At 35.8% G+C, this 24,790-nt stretch overlaps 1 protein-coding gene across 1 annotated transcript; it reads left to right on the top strand.

Annotated features, from left to right (window-relative positions):
• The first annotated feature begins 9,504 nt into the window (after positions 1 to 9,504).
• LOC140790441 (probable calcium-binding protein CML35) lies at positions 9,505 to 10,294 on the top strand. Its single transcript, XM_073140539.1, has one exon. It carries the CDS (start codon positions 9,565 to 9,567, stop codon positions 10,069 to 10,071), a length of 507 nt encoding a protein of 168 aa, XP_072996640.1. The 5' UTR covers positions 9,505 to 9,564; the 3' UTR covers positions 10,072 to 10,294.
• Positions 10,295 to 24,790: the final 14,496 nt, after the last annotated feature.

The raw sequence follows: 24,790 nt of genomic DNA on the forward strand, positions 1-24,790 counted from the left end.
TTCGGGAGGACTGGAAACTTGATTACGGGATTGAGTGATGATGCTTTACTTATGGACCATTGTGATATGTTTGTTCCAGTTTTCTATTTCCTATTTTCCCATCTTCTTACAGGTGCCAAATGATTTGGATCTTCTTTTCCCTTTCTTTCTAATTCTTTTGTTTAGATTCAATCCAAACAAGATAAAACTCTCTTTTTCTTTTTTCCTTTTCTTTTTCATCCAAAACAGTTATGTGCAGCCTACCGTGGATATTGGAAAGTGTGTTTGTATCCTATATATATAATGAGATCTTTCAGAACTATAAAAAAACTAAATAAAAAGTATTAATTATATTTTTACCTCTTCAACTATCACTTAATATTACTTTCATCCCAAGAGATATGGACAAATGCACCCGTTAAATTACTTTAAAAATAATTTAACAATGAAAAATGAAAGAGAAGTCAACTAAAGTTTAAAAAAATTAAAATACACTTCTCTCGTTCCTTCTTCTCATCTCCCTTATTTTTTTTCTTGTCTTCCATCTGATGACAATGTCAATCACCTCTTCCTCCAATTTTCTTCCATGGTAACTTCTCCAAATCTTAAACCAATCTTCTTTCGACCTCTTAAATCGACTTTCAATGTCGGCCCTATATTTCAATCAATTTTCAATAGAAAATCTAATAATTATAATTTACCCTGTACCACGCAGTACTTATGGACTTAAATTTAAAGTATATAAAAATAGTAAGTTAAAATTAAGCAAAATCACTTATGAATCAACTATAATTTGTCCTATAATTAACTCTAATAATTATGGTAAATGAGGCAAAATGGATTCCATTATCCACTACAAGGATAACTGCCGAATCCCTCGGATTATCTATAGCTATTTTTTTTTTTAAACATTCATAAGCTCAAAGGTTAGTTATGAGTTAGGCAAATGGCCAACCTTCCCTAGATATATAGTCACTTAGACTCCACCGAGCTTTTAGCTGCCTAATCTAGGCTTCAAGCCATATGCGTTGCCGAACAATTGCTCTGAACTAAATATCGTCGAGATCTGCTCTAAACTGTTGCACTGTCAAACTGTTTCTCTAAGCTAACTATACTACCGAGCTATCAATCAAGTTGAGCTAAGCCACTCAACCATCAAACAATTTCTCTATAATATTATTTAGGGTTGGAGTTCAAACTATAATATCTTTAGTCATGGAGAAAGTAGCTACTAATTCTACTAGAGTTATAGCTAATTTTTTCGTTGGAAGTTTAACACTATCGAGCTATTAACCGAGTTAAATTAAGCCACCCAACAAATATAATTTATGTACTGTATTAGTCGTGGTTGGAAGTTTCAGACAGGAGCAAATGCAAAATCCCAAAATATCTCCACCAGCGGTAGAGTTTCTGATCAGAATTGACATCGACATGCACCGTGGTCCATCCAAATGGGACATCAACATCCTTTCAACATGATTGAGGGGTCCTTGTAGCACTTCAAGTGGGTTTTTGACCAAACTAGCCCTCCCTAAATTTTAATTTTTCATTTTGCAAATTTGGTACACTTTAAAATTTATATACAAAATTAGGTGCATTTCAAAATTGCTCTCGTGAGAGTATTTCTAAACCAGACTCTAAAACATTAAATTTGGAGCCTGATGAAGCTTCAACCGGATTTCAAATGAGCTCCAAATTTAAAGCTAGCTACTTTGAAGCTCCAAATTTGAAGCTTAGCTTTAATATTATTCAACTTTTTTAATTTTAATTTTGCCCTATCAAAATTGAATTTCAAAATTTTAAATTCTAGCTTTATTGTTTATCAAATAGATTAGTTAGTTAGACTAAATATATAATTAATTTTATTAAATTTTTGACAAAAATAATACCATTGAAATGTCTCATCAAGATCTTTAAAATAAGTCTAATATTAAATTATTTTAAGTTATTTCAAATTTTTTATTTGTACTTTGTGTAATGTAATTTCGATGCGTTTAATTAAAAAGATAGTAGTTTAAAATTATTTATGAAACTATTGAATATTAATCTTATTATAAATATGTCGACCAGAATTTTCTAACAATATATTTTTTATTAAAAAATAATTACATTAAGAGCACCTATTAAGTGATTTTAAAAAAAAAACTCCACTTCAAGTTGGATATTTCAATAAGACAACAAATGAGTTTATGTATATAATCCTCCCCCTTTGCTCTGGTTTCTGGTTTTAGAGCTTCTTTTCAGCAGTAGGCTAAGGTGGTGTCTCAGATTGGTAAGTTGTTTTCTTCTTCTTCTTTTTTTATTTAATGAAAAGGAGCAGATGAAGTGCTTACATTATTTGGGCCACAACGCACACCAAATTGACAAGGTAAGCTGGTTGTAAGCAGTTCATGTGCTACAGTGGGTACATGAACTAGAGCTGTTATATGAAATTAATCTATTTATATTTATTACTTCAACTCATTTATGATTGACTAACTCATTTATGTCTCAATAATCTAATTTATGGCACCAATAGAACTTATTTATAATTGAAATTAAAAATATTTTAAATCCGGATAACACACATAGATTTGAATAAGAGAATCAATTTTAATCGAATCTTATTAATAAACATGTCATGTTTGTGTTTAATATTCTTACCTATTTTATACCATTTTATAGTCAAATGCATAATTTGTTATCATGAAGTGCATATAGTTTACATATATATTAACCATTAAAATCTATTATTAGCAACAAAAAGTCTCAGTAGTTCTACCAAAAAAAAAAAAACAGTGACTATGTGAGATACTACTATCAAATTAAATAACTGAGTCCCAGATAAAAGTGTAATAAACTCTTTTACAGCCTTGTAAAAGAAAGTTTTATTATGGACTTAACAAAAGTAAACAATAAAAAAGACAAGATTCTAGGTTTCTCCTACACTATTGATTACCATGTGTTCTGAAACAAATACCAGGTTTTTTCACATCGAGAGTGTGACTTTCCTGTAAGTGGTTGTCATACATAATGACATGAACATCCACCTCAATCGCTACCAGTGAAGTCCTATAGGTACCCCTGTCATTACAATGAGACATTGCTTGACAATCCCCAGTATTGATGAAGCAAAACCAGTGGGCCGCAGCAAAGAGTCCCTGTCTTCAAGTTGTAGGAATTTTTTTGTTCTTTTTTTTATTGGTGATGAAAAAAGTCGCAGGAATAAGTGAGACTAGAATTTCAAGTTTATCCGGTTACGAGAATTAAATAATTCCAAATAGAATATTAAAGATAAATGAAACTAGTCGAATAAAATATAAATAAATAAAAAGAAGTTTACTTACAGGGGTACAACATGGAATTATAATTTATAGGGAAAATATATTATGTGGAGAAATAGTACTCCTTTTGTAGAGAAAAATGTATTTTATGTCCTTATAGTTTGGTTAAAGTTCAAAGTAAATCTTCAACTTTTACTTTTTGACACTTGACACTTGCAATTTTGATTTGTATGCAATCATTGCGTCTTTCATTTGTTAATCATGTCGAGGGTGATCACCTATCAAGCTAGTCAAAATTTTGACAATTTTGTCCTTCATCTTTTGTCTTTTGAAGATGTTTGCATTCTCCAGATTAAGAAATGAGTGAGATTTACAGAGACAGAAGCGTAAAACTCTATTTTCCTAAATTTTTCTTTTTCTTTTTCAACTGATTAATGTGAATTAAAAAAAGACATCTTGGAATTGCTCCAAAGTTGTAAAAAGGGTTAAGGAATTGCTCCAAAGTTGTAAAAAAGTTATCTCTCCCTGTCTAAACTTTCCTATGGTATTGCCTAATTGGAGACACTGTGTTGTTGCATTCCTGCCTTAAATGTGATATGCCTTACTAACAACATTGAACTTAGAAACTATGGAGCACCTTCTCCTTAGGTGCCATTTTGCCCGAATAACCTAGTTTGCTAGCAAGGTCAGTCTAAGTCTCAGGCTTAGCACTACCTCTGGTCGCCTAGACAAGTGAATTGTGTTGCTGAAGGACCAACTATTACTTGACAAATTGCTTTATGCCTTCGCAATCATGTGGGGGAATCTAGAAGGTCAAGAATGACACTTTCCAAAAACATTGAAGCCTCATATTAACGATTATCCAAGAAGTAGCTCATATCGGACATCCAGTAAGTCATGGAGCTCTCAACCTACAACCCTAACGAGGACCCTACTGAGCCACCTAAAGGCAACCTAACATATTTGGTTGATACATCTTCGAGGGGAGAGTCCATAAGAGGCATTAGTCTCTTCATGTGTGTTTTTTTGAATCATTTTTGTGTTACTAAGGTCGTCTTCCTTAACCACTGCGATAACACACTCGCTAGTGAAGCTGTGATATTGATTAAAAGCATAACTATCTTGTCATTGCACAGTGTCTCGTGACTCTCAAATAGTTCTCAAGATCATCAATGAGCGGTATGACTAGGGGTGTCAAAATAAATGAGCAACTCGGGCTTGGCTCGACTAAAGCTCAAGTTCAACTTAGCTCAACTAAAGCTAAGCCAAGCTTGAGCCTTAAGTTTAGGCTCGATTTACATTTTGAGCCAAGCCTGAGCTAGAGTTATATATATATATATTTCAAACCCTAAATCTCTATCTTAACATTCACAAATCTCTCAGTATGCCGCGCCCTCCTCCAAACTCATTCTCTACTATCGGCAAGACTGCTTCCTGGCAAGCTTCCTCCTCCTCCGAGCTAATAAAATCATCATCACAACCTACCCTTGTTATCCAGCTTCTTCGAATGGTCATGGTGGAGTGATGCGATGGAGCTGATCAATCCATGGCGATGACACTATAAAGCTTTCACTCTCCGGAGCACACCTAAGAACCTAACATTGGCCATGTGGCACATCGATAGCTATTGCTTGGCCTTACATGGCGAACCCCGACATCATTCCACCACCATGGCGGTGTTGGTGGAGATCGTGGCCAAATCGCCACATCGGCATCAGCGTTGAGCACCATGGAGAAGACTCCATTAAGTAGCCGTTGTCGATCCGAGCCAAGACGAAGTCCTTGATGCCTTCCTTCTCCTTTTCACCATCAATCTGAGGCATTCTCGAAAAGAAGAGACCATATCAGCCAAAGGCATAGGGGGAAATGGATTGGGGAAACGCTGACAGCGACGACAATAATGGAGAAGGAGAAGAGATCGGCAAGACACAATTCTACGCGATAATAAGGGTGAAGAGGCAATCTCTAAGTCAGAGGCAGCTTGAATTTTTAGTTTTATGTAATTTAGCTTTGTTCAACTTAATTAGCAGGCTTGACAGCTTGAATAGTGCTCTATTAAAATTTGAAATCGATGTGAGACTTTTTTATTTTATAATTTAATATTACTTTTAGTATTAGAATTGTATTATTGTTATATTTACTAGTTAAATTTTAATTTCTAGCTTTAGTATAATTTAATTTAATTTAACTATTAAATTTTAATTTAGCTTGAATAGTTCTTAGCTCGGCTCGGCTCAAGCCAGCTCGGTTTGAGTATGGCTCGATAATAGGCTCGATTCAGACTTGTGCTCGGCTCAGGATTGATCTGGCTCGGCTCGAGTTGAGCCGAGCCGAGTCTGAAGCTAAAAAATAGGCTTGAAATTAATTTTGAGCTGAGCCTGACTTGCTCAGGCTCGGCTCATTTACACCTCTAGGTATGACTATCTACTCTGCAAGAATATATTAGGTGGTTTTCAACTCTCCCTTCCATAAGGATCTTAGCTAATAGCTTAGCTAGATAAGCCATTCATGAATGTATCTCCAAAAAATGGATTATTCCATCTTTATATTTAGATAGTGTATATAAGCTACCTTTTCCTTTCTAAATGAACCACATAATGGAGAAGGCCTTGTGGGAGCATGAGGAAGAGATGAGGATAGCTTACTCTTTCCTTTTTGAATCGATGGGTAAGTAATCAAATTTTGGGTCAACATTTTATTAAGGGTGGTAGAGTGCTTAACCCCCTACGCAGGCCACCGACAGTGTGCGTGGAGATTGAGGCCTTAGGTAGTGGGTCATCACCCCTTTCCTCCCACTTTATCTCTATTTCTCCCCCTCATCTCTTGGTTCACTCTCCCAACCTCTCTTCTCCTAATTACACCGCTCCCCCATACCATCTGACTATCACCGTAGTTGCTGTTGACATGACTAGAGCTAGTGAACTCATCGTCGTCGCTGAGTCTTCCTCCCTCGTTTTAGTAACCAGTGATTCTAGTGTGGCGCTTCAAAGGCGTTACTCCCTCCTCCTTCCCCTTCCAACTACGGTGGTTAGGCGTTAGTTCACCACCAGCAAGGGGCCCACTCTTGTGGGGATGGTGTTGAGCAAGGAAGGGGAAGAGCCACTCCCACTAGTATAGTGCCTTAACAGTCAAGCTGAAAATAGCCTACTCGGGCTGGACGGTGCCAACCCGAGCACACCCAGGTTAGGTTAGGTGAAGCTAGCCCAATGCTCTGGGTCGAGTTGGGTGGTGTTAGCCAAAGCTTTCTTGGGTTTTAGGTTGGGCTTGGCCCAGCCCAAACCCTTTTCTAAAATTAGGTTGGGCATGGCTTGAGTCCAATTTTTTGTTGGCAGAGTCCGTGCCCTTTGTTGGCATTTTCTTTCCTTCTTTTTTCTCCTTTTAATTATTTTATTTTTTCCCTCTTTTATTACCCCTTTAAAGGTGATTACCTAGTGAGAGGGGAAAGAGCCACTCCTACTAGCGTAGTGCCCTAGCCAGTTAGGCTGGGGACTACTTGTTCAGGTTGGATGGTGCCAGCCCAAGCGTGCTTGAGTAAGGCTGTGTGGAGCTAGCGTGATGACTTTCGGTCGAGCTGGTTGGTGTCAGCCTGAGCGCGCTTAGGTTTTGGGTTGGGCTCAACCTAGCCCGAGCCCCTTTTTGAAATTAGGTTGGCATGGCCCGAGCCCAATTTTTTGTTGGCAGAGTTCGTCCCTTTGTGGGCATTTTCTTTCCTTCTTTTCTTCTTTTTTTCGTTATGTTATTTGTTTTCTTTTACTACCCTTTTAAACATCAAAATAGGTGCTGACCTAGTGATTTTGTCGTAGAACTCCCTAGGACTAGCATTCGCCCCTGAGCAGGTTGTGATTAGAGTAACACTGCTTCTCTCCAAAGAATTTTAGAGAATTTAGGCAAGTAGTCTATTAACCCTTATTACTATTGCTTGATGTGATGTGTGATAACATAAGCATCTCTAACATGATAGTTTGTTTATTATAGTGACACTTGTTTGTTTAACATACTGGCTGACACAACTGTTATTATTTTGATTGTTATGTGTATTCATCAGTATGCTTAGATATGATAACTCATTTTACTATTACATTTTGCTAGTTATGTTTTACCTTATCATGCCACTAGCACATAAGCACAACATAAAGAAAATAACATCTACGTCTCAATAGCATTCGAGACACTTATTCAACCAAAATTAAGGGTGAGGGACATTTACATTATTACATAGTAGGTATGAGCACAACATAAAGAAAATCACTTTTACGTCTCGATAGCATTCGACACTTATTCAACCAAAATTAAGGGTGAGGGATATTTATATTATTACATAGTAGGTTAGATGCTTGAGATCTTAGTCTGTGGATCCTAGACAATTAAGCAATTATTTCGCCGAACGATTAGTAATTTACTGTGATTGACGAGAGTCAACCATTTAGAGTATTTAACTTAGAGAGAAAATGGTAAGATAACGTAAACCTAGTGGAACTCGATAATGGAGAGTGAAGGCGTCCCTGAACGACGATTCATGAGTTCTTACACGGTGGTGCAATGATGTGGAGCCGAGGGCTTAGATAATCGTATCGATATGCAATACTATCTTATGTGATAGGATTACGACTGAGGTCTATAGTCTGCAATGGTGGACAACCAGTCATATTGTTCGTCGGGTGATGGGGAGACGATTCTACCGCTAGAGTCCATCCTCCCTTGGGGGTCATTATGCCTGTCAAGCATGGTAGGGTCGTTATGGTTGTCAAGCATAGTGTTGGTGGTCAAGGGCATGCATGGAAGGTGTGTCATGTGTAAATGGTGGATAGGGATAGCTACAGTCTAGTTGGACCATGCTAGTCAAATACATGACATTCATATTTTATTTTACATCATGATGATTAGTTGCATAGTTGCACGTATATTTTCTATGCTAAATGTATTGTTATCCGTGAAACTTGATTAGTGATAGTGCCACTTACTGAACATTAGACTTATCCCATATTGATATATGATGCAGATTAATTGACACCCTAGTGAGATGCATAACAGTAGTTTACCTTGTAGGGCGATAGGCCCCTTTCCTTTCATGTTCTTTCTATACTATTTATATAAGGGGTTTATATTGTTCCTTTGTTATATTTTAGTTTTAGCATGTCATCTTGTAAGGGTTTTCACCCTTTCTAATGTATTTGAATGGATTTGCGGTGACATGTATGCCTTTTTTTGTTGCTATTTTATTTTTAGGTCTTTTTGTTTTCGATGGTATGTTATTATGCGCCTAAGTAAAGCGATAAAAATGATATCATAGAGGGTAAAATGAATTGTAAAATATAATTTCCCTTTCCTTTTGCAAATAATCTAATATAGGGTGTAATCGAACTAAGCTTGAGCGAGTTGGGCTTGGCTCAGCTCAAAATTAATATAAGTTCAACTCAACTTTAGCATGAGACGAGCTCAATCATATAGGCTCGGCTTGTCGAAATATTGAGCCAACTCCAATCAGTTCGACCAGCTCGATCCAAAAAGCTTAACAACTCTATTAATCTAATCTACTAAATCTAATTTGACATTTTCCAATATGGGACTAAGCACCTAAAGATTCCTTGTATAAAAAATAGCACTAAGTATGCTATATATATAATTTCACATATATAATATATACTTACTTGAGCTCGAGTGAGCTGATCCTAGTGAATCAATTAAAATTTTGAGCCATGAACTTTGCTCGATTACGCTTATTTAGAGTTCTAGCCGAGTTAATAAGCGTCGAGAGCCTGTCAGAAAAGACTTTTTTTGACCTCCCTGAAGACATTTTTGAAGGCCCTGATATATTATGTCGACTTTCATTAAATAAAAAGAAAAAAAAAATTGAAATATAAGAATAGAACATTCCGGAGAAATTGTAGGGTGGGTAAGGAAAAAGAGCACTGGTGCGCCCCACCTCAACCATACCCCCGAAACAATGGGTTATCCTGGAATATGACGTGGCAAGGCAAGGCCGCAATATACACCCAAACCGTTGGCAGTGGAAGAAAGTGTTTCTACATATAAAAAATATATAACATTACGGATCACAATAACGACCAACATGCAAACAAGAAAAGAAAAAATGACTAGTACTATCCACCAACTATTTATATATATATAATATAATGAGTGAATGAAAAGCAAAGAAACCATCCCACATACCTTTCCAAATCAATCGGCATCGATGAGTACAAACGCGTGCCCATGTCCTCGCACGAAGCTTCCGCGAAGCTCACTTCCCTTTTCTCACTTCTTTAAAATCCTCTCACTTCCTCACTTCCAAATCCAATTACTTCTCCCCTACTCTCCAACAATGAAGCTTTCTCTCTCCTCTTTCTTCCCCAACTCTTCCAAGAAGCACAAAACCCGCTCCATCTCCCGATCCGACGCCCCCTCCTTTGGATCCGTCACCACCGCTTCCTCCGAATACGGTTCCACCCCCAAATCCGTCCTCCCGCCCTGCGACATCAAGATCTCTAGGCGGGACGCGGAGGCCGTGCTCCGTCGCTTCTGCCCGGACCCGCCGACCGAGGAGGAGGTCGCGGCGTTGGAGGCCGCAGTCGAGGAGCTCGCCGCCGGCGAGGCGTCGGCGGCCCTGGAGGAGATCCGGGAGGCGTTCGACGTCTTTGACGTCGACGGCGACGGGAGGATCTCGCCCGAGGAGCTGCTCGGTGTCTTCGTAGCGATCGGGGACGAGGAGTGTACGATCAAGGACTGCCGTCGGATGATCGCGGGGGTCGACACGAACGGCGATGGGTTCGTCGGCTTCGATGACTTCGTACGGATGATGAGGTGTAATGCAAGGAATGGGTGGTCGTGATGCGGAAGAGATGGAAGGCGACTAAAAAGTGCTCGTCCAATTTGTAATCTATATGTGTATATATTTGAAGTCGGTTTGTCTATAGAAGAGACTGGAGTGATATCGTGATTTGTGAAGTTAAAGGCATTGTAAAGTTAACGTGTCAACTCCGCGTTTTCAAAACCGCGTTGGAAGCCCGGCTCAATTTTCTAATCTATATTTGTTGAATATTAAAATTTGAAAATGACAGCTCTTCTTTCTCAGTTATAAAATAAGTTTTACTTATAATCACCCTTATAGCACCAAATACTTTGACTGAAGTTTATTATTATTTAGATATAGATATGATCACCGGGCCGAGCTTTTCGGGCTAATCGGGTTCGGGTCGGGCTAGAATAGTCTAGCCGTTACCGTCCATCGGTCCGTGAGAGATCGGCTAGGGCCGGGTCGATCCGATCAACCAATCACTCGGCCCAACCCATATTTTAGCTATTTTTAGAATTTTTTTAACTATTAGTTTATTTAAAAAAAAAATATTTATATTCTTCTATTTAAAAAATAATTAAAATAAATTAAAATTTTTTAAAGGTGTGCTTAAAATAATGCAATTTTTTTTTCTGTAGCAATGATAAATTATAGACGGGCAAAGTACTTTAGCAGGCGGGCGGGCTACTGTACCAGAACGAGCGGGCCTAGTTACGGGCCAAACGGGCAGGCTTTCGGGCCGGGCACAGACGGGCTGAGCCCTTTGATCATGTCTAAGTAGAAAGAGAGTTTTTGACTAAACGAACTGATTAGCGTTAAGTATAAATATTTATTAGTTTAGTGTTTTATTAACGCTATAATAAATTAGATCTTATTTAGTAATAAATTTGAGTAGTCTATTTTAATAAAAGTAAATTGGAACAATACTAGTTTAATAAAAAACTCATAGAAAGCTTCTAATTTATTTCACTACCAAGTCATAAGTGGTACTCTTCAACTGATGCTAAAAGCTGAGAATGATTAGAAAAAGTAAACCATGGTATAATTTTTTAACGTGGTAAACTGCATCAATCTATTTATTTAAATCATAGAAAAAAGTTTCAGTTATAATTACTCAGACCGCACCAACAACTTAGCATCTGAGAACAAGAAAGCAGACAGCACACAAAAAGACTTGCAAATGTAAGGTAAGGCATGACTGATTGAAGTTCCTCGTTTGCTTGAATTCCTTCTTGATAAACTGTTCCATAAGTAGAAATGTTTTAATTTATTTTACTACTAAGTCATAGATAGAAGTAATGTGATCTGAGTTAGATCAAATCACCTCGTGAATATTAGACTCTTGGTTTGAGTCACTTATTTAGATAGAGAGTTATTTTTTAGCACTTAGTTTAAATTATTTTCAACTTATATTAGTTGAGTTGGTTTAATATTTTAATGTGGTTTGGTTAATAATTATGGTTTAGGTTAACCGATGAGCCTTCAATATATAATGTAAAGTACAACACGAATTAAAAATGTTTTGATGAATAAGGTTTTTTTACTACGCTGTTCGAACACAAATAATGGGCATTTGAACATCACGTACAAAGAAATAAATCACGTTGGCACATACAAATAAATTATTTTTAGCTGTTAGAATGTGTCGTGAGGCTGTTCGAACGTCCTCAACAAGAATGATTGTATTAGAATTATTTTTCTTAGTTGTTTGGTTGCTGACCAACTTCTAAATATGTGCAAGGCAACTTCATTAGGATTTTATCAAAGAAACTATCATTTTGAATCTATCTCTTCTCCTCTAATCTAAAGCTTCTCTCTCCTCACTCAATCACTAGCCGCACGTTATTTTGTCGTTGGTTACCTCTAACCTCTCTCATCCATCGGACCCCACTCTCCTCTGTGGGATACCGACACCTTTTACCCTCTCTTCCTTCACCTAGTAGCACCTCATGCAAATCCTACTTATAATCCATGTCCACTTCATCTCCACCTTCACCACCACCACAGTCATAAACACATCCACTAGATCTTTGCTACCTTTTGACCTAGCTACAGTTCAAACCTACAAAAAGCATAAATATAAAATTGTATATCAAAAAATTACAGAGCGAACCTTACTAGTTTCATAATTTCCTGGCTACAAAAAAAAAAGTCTAGTTAATATTCTCCTTCGAATGTGCTAATTGTATTCCTACACCAGCGGTAGCCGAGATTAGGTCATAACAAAAATACGTGTCATAGTAGATGGTAGATAAATGTTTCAATGTCTTTGATGCTCTAGATCATCGTTAGTTGAATTACCAACATTAGAACATATGATGAAGTTCTCCTCACTTAATTAATAAAATATATATACTCCCCCAAGGGAACTAGATCTCTAAGTTGAAACTCTAATTGCCATAAGTTCTCACTTTTGATGGATCACTTACTTCCCTTCATCACTTCTGACTCTAAGTCCTTTAAGTTGACGTTGGAAGCACAATGTGATTTGTGCTTAGGACAAACACCTTAAATGTCATTTGGACATAATTGAAGTTTTTTTAAGTGTCATTCCAAACGTCTGAATGCTATTGATCTCTACTCAAATTTAATTTCTGCTTCAAATGACCTTATTTTTTCGCACGATAAAACTATATACGTTGTTGGAGTACCTTTTTGAATATAACTATTAGTTTATTAAATTTAAATCTTAATAAGAATTATCTTGACATCCTCAAATATCATATCTTACATTGTTATGTCACATTTTGGACTCTTACTTTTTATAATGAAACATTCCATTTTATAGTCTTACGCTAAATCATAGCAAGACAGCCTAGAAACCTACTGACAACGCATAACGTAATTTGTTATGTATATTCTAGTTAAGTCATCTTACGTGTATTTTAAGTTTATTCATTATTGATAGTTTTGTTACACTACGAGAATGATCCTGAGATACAAAAGTAGCCAAATAACTAAGGATCAATTTTAGGTAAGTGAATCATTTGTAGTCTCTTAGTAGTGTAGACAGTGTGATCATGATGCTAGCTAGCATTATGATGTTGCTGATATACTATGACATGTATATGTGCTCATGCATCCTTTATTATCATCATTGTAGTTTATCACACTATCATGATTAAATACGTACTTTATAAATTGCATGCACTTTAAGTATGATCATGCGATATATGATATTAAACACTACAACACTTGTATGTACCGTCAAATAGTTAGATACGGTACCCTTTTACTCAATCAACCAAATTAGAGACATATTATATATATATATATATATATATAAATATATATACTTTGTTAGTTTTGGGAGGTAAACTAGACGAGAGGTTTGAGCAAGTGTAATTGTTACCTAGTATAGAGATCAAATATTTGATGATCTTGAAAATTAATGATGATTATAGGAAAGAATTGACATCTTTTCTAAGCTAAGTGCTCGTGATCCTACGCGAAGTGCGGTGATAGTGAGATGAGTATGGGTTTACTATCAAGGTTCTTAATCTAACGGTCACAAATAATTAATTATATATAGTAGCCTTAGGCATGTATGGATAATATTATAACAAAATATCTATCCCTTCTTATTGTGTGATGCTCCCGAAGAAAATGTGATGTTAGTACTTTGTGTGGTTGCTTTAAGAGAGCCTGCCATGTAATGATCTTATGGCTCCGGAAGAGTATATGATGTGATGCATGATTTACTTTGTGTTATTAAATGATGAACTATTGTTATTGTATTTATGAGCTTATTTTATTATCTCTTGAGCATGATATATATGGTTGTAATATGTATTACATTATTTTTAAATTATAGAGATATATATTTGCTAAGTTTTATGCTCATGTTTTTTTAAGAAACCTATTTTCAAATCAATAAATGACATCAAGGTCATGAAGGAGCAAAGGAGGATTAGTTGAATTTCAGTTTAGTTCTTTTTTGGATTAGTTATGTTGCCTCATGAGGGTATATTTTTTTACTTTTAATTAGGTTATAGATATGTATTTTTAGAGGCTTGTTAAGTTTTATAGTAATTTAAACTTATTATTGAGAGTTTTGCCTTAAAAACCCGAGATAGGTTTCAGGTTGCAGTTTCTCCCAGTTTTATGTTTTCATTGTAAATTCTTCATATTTCACAATTTTTTAACTGATTTGCCCTCACCTTACATTTTGTAAGTGCGTGACAACTCTAATTTTCTTTTAATGAAGTACAATGAAATGATATAATTATTTTAGACGAAAGATTGCGTGTGAGGAAATATAAATTATTTTAGAGGGAACTCTTCCTTATTAGATGAGATTGAGTATTTGAGTGTGAGGAAAGACCTATAATGAATTTTTTGAGCTTTTCCTCCTCGTACCCATCCTCACCCATTATTTTTTTGTAGTGCAATTTTTAAAGTCTTTGTTCGTATCCCTATTACGATAGGGTTAGAATATTTTCAATATGAAATCCGCTCGACATTATTTTATATACGTCGAAAAGTTTATTTAATTCTTTAAAACTTTATTACTAATGAATATATTTAAATTCGACCATTTCAGTGACTTAAAATTAATTTAAATATTATAATTTAGAAAAAAAAGGGTCTACCTACTGACTTGCATTGGCGACCAACTTACGATCATGTATACCCTTTTTCTTATAGGTTTTTTATTTTAATATTTAAATTAATTTTAAGTCATCAAATTAATTGAATTTAAAAATACTCATTATAGATGAAGTTGTAGAGGACTGAATAAGCTTTCCAACACATAAAATATCATCAATCAGAGTTTATATGAAAAAGATACAAGTAAAGATTGAATAAAACTATTTTGCTCACGTAATTCTCGTACGAACACCGATCTACGATATTTTATACGCATTGGAAATGATCAAATTTGACTATACTGATTAGAGATAAAAGTATGAGTAAAATAGCGAAATAAGAGTTATGGGAGAAAAGAGATGAACAATGACTTCATTGTAATTTTTGCAGTGCCTTTCATAAAAAAAAATGCAATCCAAATTTTATTTCAAATAATAGGGAGGAAGATAGGGACGAGGACAAAGAGCTTAAAAAGTGGTCACACATATTCTCTCAGACCCAGTCTCACCTAATAAGGAAGAGTTCTTTGTATTTTGCGTATGAATGAATGGAAAACATGTCTTATTAGTTTATTATATTTTATTACATAAAAAGTAGAGTTGTTAAAAACTTTTAAAAGGTAAGGTAATAACAAATTGGTCAAAAATAGTGAAATAAAGAGAATTTGTAATACAAATATAAAATACGGAGAGAGTACAATACGAAATATATCTCAAGAATTTAAAGCAAAAGTCTCCTTATTATTTGCTTGTATTATTTTAGTGATTTTGACTTTTAATCCAAGATATTATTTAGAAATATCAACCAATGAATCATATATGACAATCATGTGGATCATACGTACGTACAGTGGGTATTTCACAAAAAGCATAAAAGAAAATTACGTGGATTTATGCGTACCGTAGTTTAGCGGTGGGTATTTGTAATTATTAACCACATAATAAATTGAAATTACGGGGTACAGATGCATAAAACTAAATCTAACGCAGTCTACGTTATACCTAGGACTCCTCAAACATGTACTGAGTGTCAGATGACATTTAATTAGAAGAAAAAAGAAGCATACTAATAAGCATATCTTGTCATATATTTATCTATGGATTTATAGTATTTACCAGTAGATCATATTGATTTTATGTAGATTACAATATTTATCAATGGATCATGCTGATTATCTGTGGGATAGTGTTTTTGTGTTTTTTTTTCTTTTTTCTTTTTTCCTTTTTCTTTTGAAAGAGAAGAAGTTTGTAGAGGATGCACTCAACCTCAACCTCAACCTCATATAAGTATTGAGGGTTTACAATATTTTTCAGCTGACTAAGCGGATTATATCATTTTTCTAAGAATTAAATAACCATATAATAAGTGAAATGGTATTGATGTGCAGAACTAGATCTTATATATTTTAAAAAAAATCCATGTTGGGAATTGTAGACAATATTTTTTATTTTATTCTAAGAGCCGAAACGACTAAATATGAGCTGGACAAAGGGTTAACCATCTCTAGATACAAAAACACTTAGATTTCACTAAACTTTAGCCAATATATTAAACTGCTCTGAACTAACCTGCCGAATAATTAACCTAGCTGAGTCATTGAGTCAAACCGCTTAACCGTCAAAATCTAACATTCTTTTACCTCATTCAAACACTGATAAAAAACACATAAATTGCTTGAATAGTGCTTGCCACTTGGTATGAGGCTGAATGATTAGACTTCTTCTCTTTAAAAATATTATTTTACTGATATTTAACATAATCTATAAAAAAAAATTAATACAATCCATTAATAAATACTGTAAATTAGCACATAAGTATATGAGTACATATGCTCACAAATATGGTATTCTATTAAAAAAATTTTTGATGACATATGGTATTCAAATAATTGCTTGGGGAGTGTTTGATATGAGTTAAAGTAAGTTAGATTTGGTTTTACACATCAATACTATGCAATTTCACTTATTAAATAGCTAATAGTTAGAAAAATAAATCTTTAAATACTTGCGTGAAGAGCGTTCCATAGGTCAAGTGACTGGTTCCAAATTTTTTCTCTCTCAAAACAAAATAAATAAATAAAATAATAAAAACAAAATAGAACATACTATTTTGTTGATAATCAATATAATTCGCTGATAAATATAGGGATAAATATGTAAATCTACAGATAAATATACGAGCATATATACTCATTAATATGATTTTTTTTTTAATTTGATGTCATCCGGCACTTAGTTACATGCTTTGAGTGTGTGAAATGAGTAAGAATACACTAATATCTTGCAATTCACTTATTGTATAGTTAAATCATTAGAAAAATTTCTTAAAAAAAATTAAATCCTCAAGTACTTGCGTGAAGAGTGCTTATATAAGGTCGAGTATGTTTCTTCTCTTTAAAAGAATACTATTCTGCTGACCAACAAAATCTACCATAAAATCAATCTAATTAGCTGATAAATATTTTAAATTATAAATAAATATATAAGCACATATGCTCATTAATATGATTTTTTATATTTAAATTCAAAAACTTAAAAATTTATAAGGATTTTTATAAATCACACCTTGTATTTTGCCTATTTTGTGATTCGCATCCTGTCTTTGGAAATTTTATAACGCGACCCCTCATTTTCCCTATAATGCTCATGTAACTGTAACACCCACAAACCCTAAACACGTGCATGGCCCGAGCTCACATGGCACTTGCGTGACACCTGACCATTTGGTTAGTTATCGATAATCAAATAAACTTGTATTAACATTATAATTTATCCACAATATTTAAACTAAGAATAACTCAAGTCTAACTGCCAACAGTATACAGATAACCCTACTTGGGTCCCACACAGGCCACAACACATCATCAAGAGCTTTTCACTACAACATATACACAACGGTGATATATACATAATTATACAAATACAAAGTCACCTGCTAGAATATAAAGACATACTTTGGGGATGTCTACTCATATATCAGATAAGATAACTCATCTAGCATATAACACTAACCACACTCTGCTCTTCACCCATTGCAAGACTTCTAAGGGAGTATCCCGCTCCACTCGTTCACTTGGGTTTTTGGAAAGGAGAAAACAAAGAAAATTATGAGCAAAAAGCTCAGTGAATAGACCTTACCCTAAATCAGTGATGCCAAATATAGAGTAAATCATGTACTGGATAATATGAATCAGAAAGCAGCATGATGACATGTATGAGCATGCATATATATATCCTCAATGACATATATATAAATAAAATCAATTCTCATGAATGAATATATTATATCCTCAACCAAAAATATATCTAATGATGAAATTACTATATAACATCACCGAATATAACAACATATCATGTATAATAATCTTGATCCAATGGTACTAGTCACAACAATGATGATGCATGATGCATGCCAACTACTAGATAATCATATATGTCAGAGCCAGATATAATCCATATATCTCTCACTATCACAATCATCTGTCTCAACTCTGAATATCATCCACCATGCTGGACTATGCTACTTGGCCCCAAACTCGATCCTCATCATGCCACAAGCTCAGAGCATACCCTGTCATACGCTAAGAGTATCTCTATAGATAAATCATATCCTGCCATACGCTAAGGGTATCTCTATAGATAATTATACTCTGCCATACGCTAAGGGTATCTCAGAAGAAAGTAATCATAACCTGTTATACGCTAAGGGTATATCAATGATAGGTGTACCCTATCATACGCTAAAGTATAACTATCAGCTATCACCATGCTTTGCCATACGTTAAGAGTATGTCCAGTATCAGTCCGGACTAGATACCGTTCCAGCCATCACATCACATCACATGTACATGTATTTTCATGATTTTCTATATATGATAGATCATATGCATATATCTAGTACTGCAACAGATCATGCAACTCAGGAATTTAGGTGATAAAGAAGCCAAGAGAAAAATAATATAATGCAAACTCTAACCATGTATCTAACACATGCATACTCCTGCTAGTCTATCACATGCGCACTGCACTCATACTAGATATCATCTCGATATAAAATCATAATAGTATAATCATCTCTAATCATCTCTATATATCACTAATGTACTCATATCCCAGATCAACCTAATCAAATGCATGATAAAATATGCTTGACTGAAATCATCTCTATATAAAATCATATAATCATACTAGGCACGACGCGAGGAAACTAAGAGAGAGAGAGATAGTGTAACAACCCAAACTTAAAAAGAAAATTATGGGCATGATGTGACCGGCCACACTGTGGCCGGCCTCGTGCCCATGCAAGCTGCGCATGCAGCTTGTGTGGTGGGGGCGCAACGTGCCCGCTGCCGCTGTCGCAGCCAACGTGCTACGGCCAGCTGGCCACGGCGGGCCCCGGCGCCGCCGCAACCCCCTCCACCGCCTCCTCTCTCTCTCTCTTTCTCTCTCTCTTTAAATCTCTCTCTATCTATCTATTTATCTCTCTTGGTCTCTCTCTCTCACTCCACTCTCTCTCCACTATCTTTCGCACTCCTCGTCGTCGATGTCGGCCCGCCGCCACCTTCCCGAAGCCGCCGCCACCAGTCAGAAGCTCTCTCTCTCTCTCTTGCCCGAGCTCGTCGGAGTCAAGCCGCCGGCGAGAGGCCGGCCGCTGGCTGGCCAGAAGCGGCCGGTGCCCTCCTCGCCGGCCCGGGTCCGTAAGCTCCTCCCTCACCTTCTCTCTTTCTTCTTCCTCTTCTTCTTCTTCTTCTTCTTCTTCTTCTTCTTCTTCTTCTTCTTCTTCTTCTTCTTCCTCTTTCTTCTTATTATTTCTTCTTCCTTTCTTTTCCCTCAGCTCCCCTCCCCCTCTTCTTCTTCTCCTTCTCCTCCCTTCTTCTTCTTCTCCTTCTCCTCCCTTCTTCTTCTTCTTCTTCTTCTCCTCCTCCTCCTCCTCCTCCTCTTTCTTCTTCTCCTCCTCCTCCTCCTCCTCCTCCTCTTTCTTCTTCTTCTTCTTCTTCTTCTTCTTCTGCTTTCTTTCTTTTTTCTTCTTCCTCCTCGGCTTCTACTTCTTCTTTTTTTTTCTTCTCTCCACAGTGCTGGGCTCAGCCCAGCACTGCCCGAGCCCAGCACTTATGGCAGATTTAATTAATTTATTAATTAATTTTTTTATTTATGTTATTTATTTAGGTATTTTTATTCTTAATTAATGCAAATAGATTATTTAGACATTAACTATTTTAATAATATTATATATTCTTCAATATAATTTTATTAATGATAATTTTATAATTAATGATTAATTAGGTATAAATATAGGTAAATACTTATATTTATTTATTTATTTATTTATATATCTATTAGATTAATAGATAGATCTGTTAATTATAATTATTAGATTTATATTCTAATACCCTCATCATATATATTTTAAGTATTTCTATTAATTTTATGATTATTCTACAACAAATAAAATACTAAGCTTATTTAGTTATTTATTTATTATTTTATCGAGCAAAGACTGCATTGTCTCTAATTAATCAAGATAGTGTATGAATTATAAAATTAATTATAATTAGATCTTGTCTATACTTATTTAGCCTTTTATTTTATTTTATAATTATATATTTAGAAATACTCGCATATAAAAGGAAACATGCATCTTCTCCTTATGTTATAACTAACATTTTATAATAATACTAGAATTATAATATTTCAATCGTATCTATATTATAGACCTAGTTATGTAATAAAAAATAAAGAAAAGTGATTCTAAACCTAATAAACCTTTATATTTTAACTGAATTAATTTTAATTAGATAAACGGCTAACATCATACTACTTAAATATTTCAGATCCCGAACTCCCTTATTTGAGACCCCGTGGACCTTGCTAGCGATGAGTGTCACTCGGTTACCTGACGGACGTGAGAGATGCGTGGTTTGTGTCTTCTGATTAGACGGTGAGTAGTCTTATCCCTTAGACGTCTTTCTCAAATTAGATTATATTATATATTTATGTACATGCGTGTTTTGGCCTCCGGCATGATTATATGACTTTATCTAGAGATGATTACAGTCGAGCATATTTTATCATGCATCTGATTATGTTGATCTGGGATATGAGCACATTGGTGATATATAGAGATCATGAGAGATGATTCTACTGTTATGATTGCTTACCGAGTTGATCTGTAGCATGAGTATGCATGTAATAGATTAGCATGAGTATGCATGTGTTGACGATATAGTTGGGGACTACATTGCATCATTTTCTCTTGATTCCTATTCCACCTAAATTCCTATTATGCATTGACTTATTATCGTACTAGATATATGCATTTGATCTGTCATTTAGAAGGAAAGCATGAAATGTGATTGATAGGATAGTTGATAAAAAGCGTGAGGATACCCGAGTGGGCGCGAGGGTTAGGACGCGCTTGGTGGATGATTGATCGCTCGATATAGTCGCGATCCTTTCGGCCTTACGTTCGAGGTCGTTAGTCTGTGTGCGCAGCAGACATTCGGACACATACCGTTCGCCAGGGCATATGTGGCGAGTTATCCTCACGAGGTTTCTATCAACTATGTGGGTGCCCAGTTTGGATGGATGTTGATACCCTAGCAGGTGGCGGGGTATGATTATATTTGAGATACTCTTGCGGGTGGCGGAGTATGCTCTGAGCCTTCGGACATGATGTTGAGACCGGGTACCGGGTGGTGACTGTGCACAGTGGTCTAATATGATGATATTATACCGAGATGTCGGTGATGATTGATAATTGTGATGTTGATAAATGCATATATTTCATTATCATTTGGTTACCTAATTATCGAGTGATCAATATGCATTATATATGGTTGCATTTGATATCATAGCATGGTCATGGTCGGCATGCATCATGTGTCATATTTGAGAGAGAGTTATAATGATGGTATGACATGGAGATTTATTTATACATTGTGGAGGATTATAAATTCTATCAATTATGACATGACATGTTATCTATTTTTCATTTATGTATTATTGAGGAACATTCATATACTCATTCATGACATGATGCTCTTTCTGATTCATATTATCCAGTACATGATTTACTCTCTATTTGACATCACTGATTTGGGGTAAGGTCTATTTACTGAGCCTTTTGCTCATGACTCTCTTTATTTCTTTTCTAACCCCCTCAGATACGTGGTATGTGATAGCAACTTGAGATATCTTGAGAAGATATTTTAGAGCGATGATGATGTGAGCTATAGATGCAAGACGGTATAGATGATAGTTTATATAGGAATTGAGTTGTACCAGTATTTGATATTTGTACTCTGTTGTATTAGACAATAAATTGTATAATACGGGTCTAATCATAGTGTACTCTTATATTAGTTATTTTAATTGTATATTGATGGTTTATTGTGGCCTGTATGGGTCTTGCTAGATTATGTAGTGGTTTAATGTATATTATTGTGGACTGGGATATTCATATGTTAATAGGTTTATTTGGTTAATAATATGATTTAATTGGTGATGGGTTATGTGATCATGGATATGTTAGCAGGTAGTATTTGATGATATCATGATTGTATGTGTACATGAGAGTATATGTGCGTGACGGGTCCCGCCCGTCCTATCATGCGCCGCGCGTGCCGTGTGGGCGTATGGGCGTGCACGTGCCCGTGCTGGGCGGGGGCGTTACAGATAAAGAGAGAGATAGAGAGAGAGGGAGAGGGAGAGAGAGAGATTCGCCGGTGGATAGAAGGGCCGATGACGGCTCTTCTCGGCGGTCGGTGACTGCTTGTGAACTAGAGGAAGAGAGAGAGGGAGAGAGCTAGAGAGAGAGATCGAGAGAATGCGGGGAAGAGAGAGAGAGAAAGAGAAGGTCACGCGACGGCAATAGATTGGTCGGTGGGTCGGGTCCCACCTCTACGCGTCGTCACGGCGTGGAGAAGACTGGCTCGGTGGGGGTGCGTGGCACCCCCACCGCTACCACGGCATGCATGGCATGCTGGGCACGAGGCCGGCCACAGCATGGCTAGTCGCATCGTGCCCAGCAAGCTTTAGTTTTTTTTTTACCCTACTTGGGTTATTACAGTAACACCTTAAGTTAACTTAACCTAACCATAATCAAACTGAACGATACCAGAAAGAGAATATTCTATTATAATCCACTATGTAATTTATAACATTTCTAAATTACCCTTGTACTCATCTCTAATTTTATTGATAACTCGATCCATACTTATTGCTTTTTCCCAAACCATGGAGAACATCACCTAAATGCCAAGCCAATCTTAGAGCTTCCAAACTCTAAGCCATGGAGATCTTAGAGCTCCCCAAATGCCAAGCCGACTTTGTTGCTTGTGACATCAAAGATGGGGAGGGAGATGAAGAAAATTTGGAGAAAGATGAAGAAAAAAAGAGGTTGAGTTAGAGAGATGGAGAAAATTAGGTGAAGTTGGGGGAAGCTTCTAAGGCTTGTACGTGGTAGAGATTTTGGGGGATTCTGTAGGGGCGTGGGATTTGATATTATAATTTTGTGAGGTAGGATTTAGTTTTTGAAAAGAGGATTTAGATTTTGTGGGGTAGGGTTTAGTTTGGGGAAAAAAGATTTTGTGGGCATTTAGGTTAGATCAGGACCTTTTAAGGGAATTTTAGTAATCTTTGAACTAGAGTCACATAAACTATATAACATGATTAATGTCAGTTAGCTAAAATAATGTTATGGTGTTAAATAAACATTATAGGAAAAATGAAAGGTCGCGTTATAAAATTTCCAAAGACCGCGAATCACAAAATAAGCAAAATATAGAGTGTGATTTGTAAAAATCCCAAATTTATAATACACGGGTTGTATTAATATTGTTAGGAAGGAGCATGTGACGTTAATGCAAATAAAAAAAGACTATATGCTTAACATTATATTATGCAGAATTTCTCAATATCAAATAAATATCATATTTCTCATTTAGATTTATGCCCGTAGATTCATATCAAGTAGAAATCACCGAGATGATCCTCAGGCCTTTTCCTCATAGCTAATCTGGTTAGAATTATCTAGAGATGCCACTGCATAAAAAAAATTGCATAATATCTTTTCTTCAAACTATTTAGAGAAATTAAAGTCATCGAAGGTTGACCATCATTCATACTCATCTGATATAAATGCCTCTAAGAAATGGTAGATCCTAATGGTAGATTCACATGCACCTTATCCGGTGAACAGCATAATCGATTATCCATCGTTGTAGACTAAGTACCTCAATCGTGAGCCCATCAGCAACCATCATTACTACTCAAGCAACATCATTGCACGTAGCAAAATTGTTGCTTAAGACCAAATCATCGCACAAAGTGAGATCAAAAGCACATAGCTTAGAATGGATGGCTGAACTCTATGTCATCAAGTATTGCTAATCTACATCATCCTACTTTTCAATCTCCAACTTAAATACCCTAAAGTGGTTTTACTCTCATCAGTCAATAGTATATCTCCATTGCCCAACTGTAAAAGGTTAGTATGGCGATCCCAATGTTATAGGTTACGGGGTACCCTTCATGGGTACCTACTCTATGCTTCCATGAGAGATTACACCATGTAACTTAGCCATTGTTGTTTTTGTTTGTCACATCTGGTCACCATTGTGGACGTCAATCGTGTCCCACCTTCTAGACAAGTTTTTTTGTAAAACTCTTGCCCGGCACGGGCACATGCACATGCACGCCAACGCATCCACACAACACACGCGACACACGCGATAGGTCGGGCAGAGCCTGTCACGCACAGATACACTCCTGTGCCCATATTTTTATGACATCCTCAAATAAAACCTGCTAACATATCCATACTCATATAATCCATCACCAAATAAATTATATTATCAATCAGATAAACCTGTTAACATATAAAAATCTCAGTCCACAATAATATACACTAGACCAGTACATAATTTGGCAAGGCCCACATAGGCCACGATAAACCATCAAGATACAACTTATAACTACTAACACATTAGTATAATATAATTCAACCTATATTATATAAATCATTGTCTGGTAGAATAAAGTATAAATATAATAAACAATGATACAATTCAATTTCTATACAAATTATCATCTATACCGTCTCACACTTATAGCTCACCTCGTCATTCTAAAAATATCTTCTCAGGATATCTCAAGTCGCTATTACG

Source organism: Typha latifolia, chromosome 6 (genome assembly GCF_019914945.1).
Source record: "Typha latifolia isolate L0001 chromosome 6, TyphaL0001v2, whole genome shotgun sequence".
Classification (NCBI taxonomy): domain Eukaryota; kingdom Viridiplantae; phylum Streptophyta; class Magnoliopsida; order Poales; family Typhaceae; genus Typha; species Typha latifolia.

Bases quoted from the DNA above. Each gene is read 5' to 3' on its own strand.
- LOC140790441 (XM_073140539.1), top strand. From the start codon at position 9,565: ATGAAGCTTTCTCTCTCCTCTTTCTTCCCCAACTCTTCCAAGAAGCAC.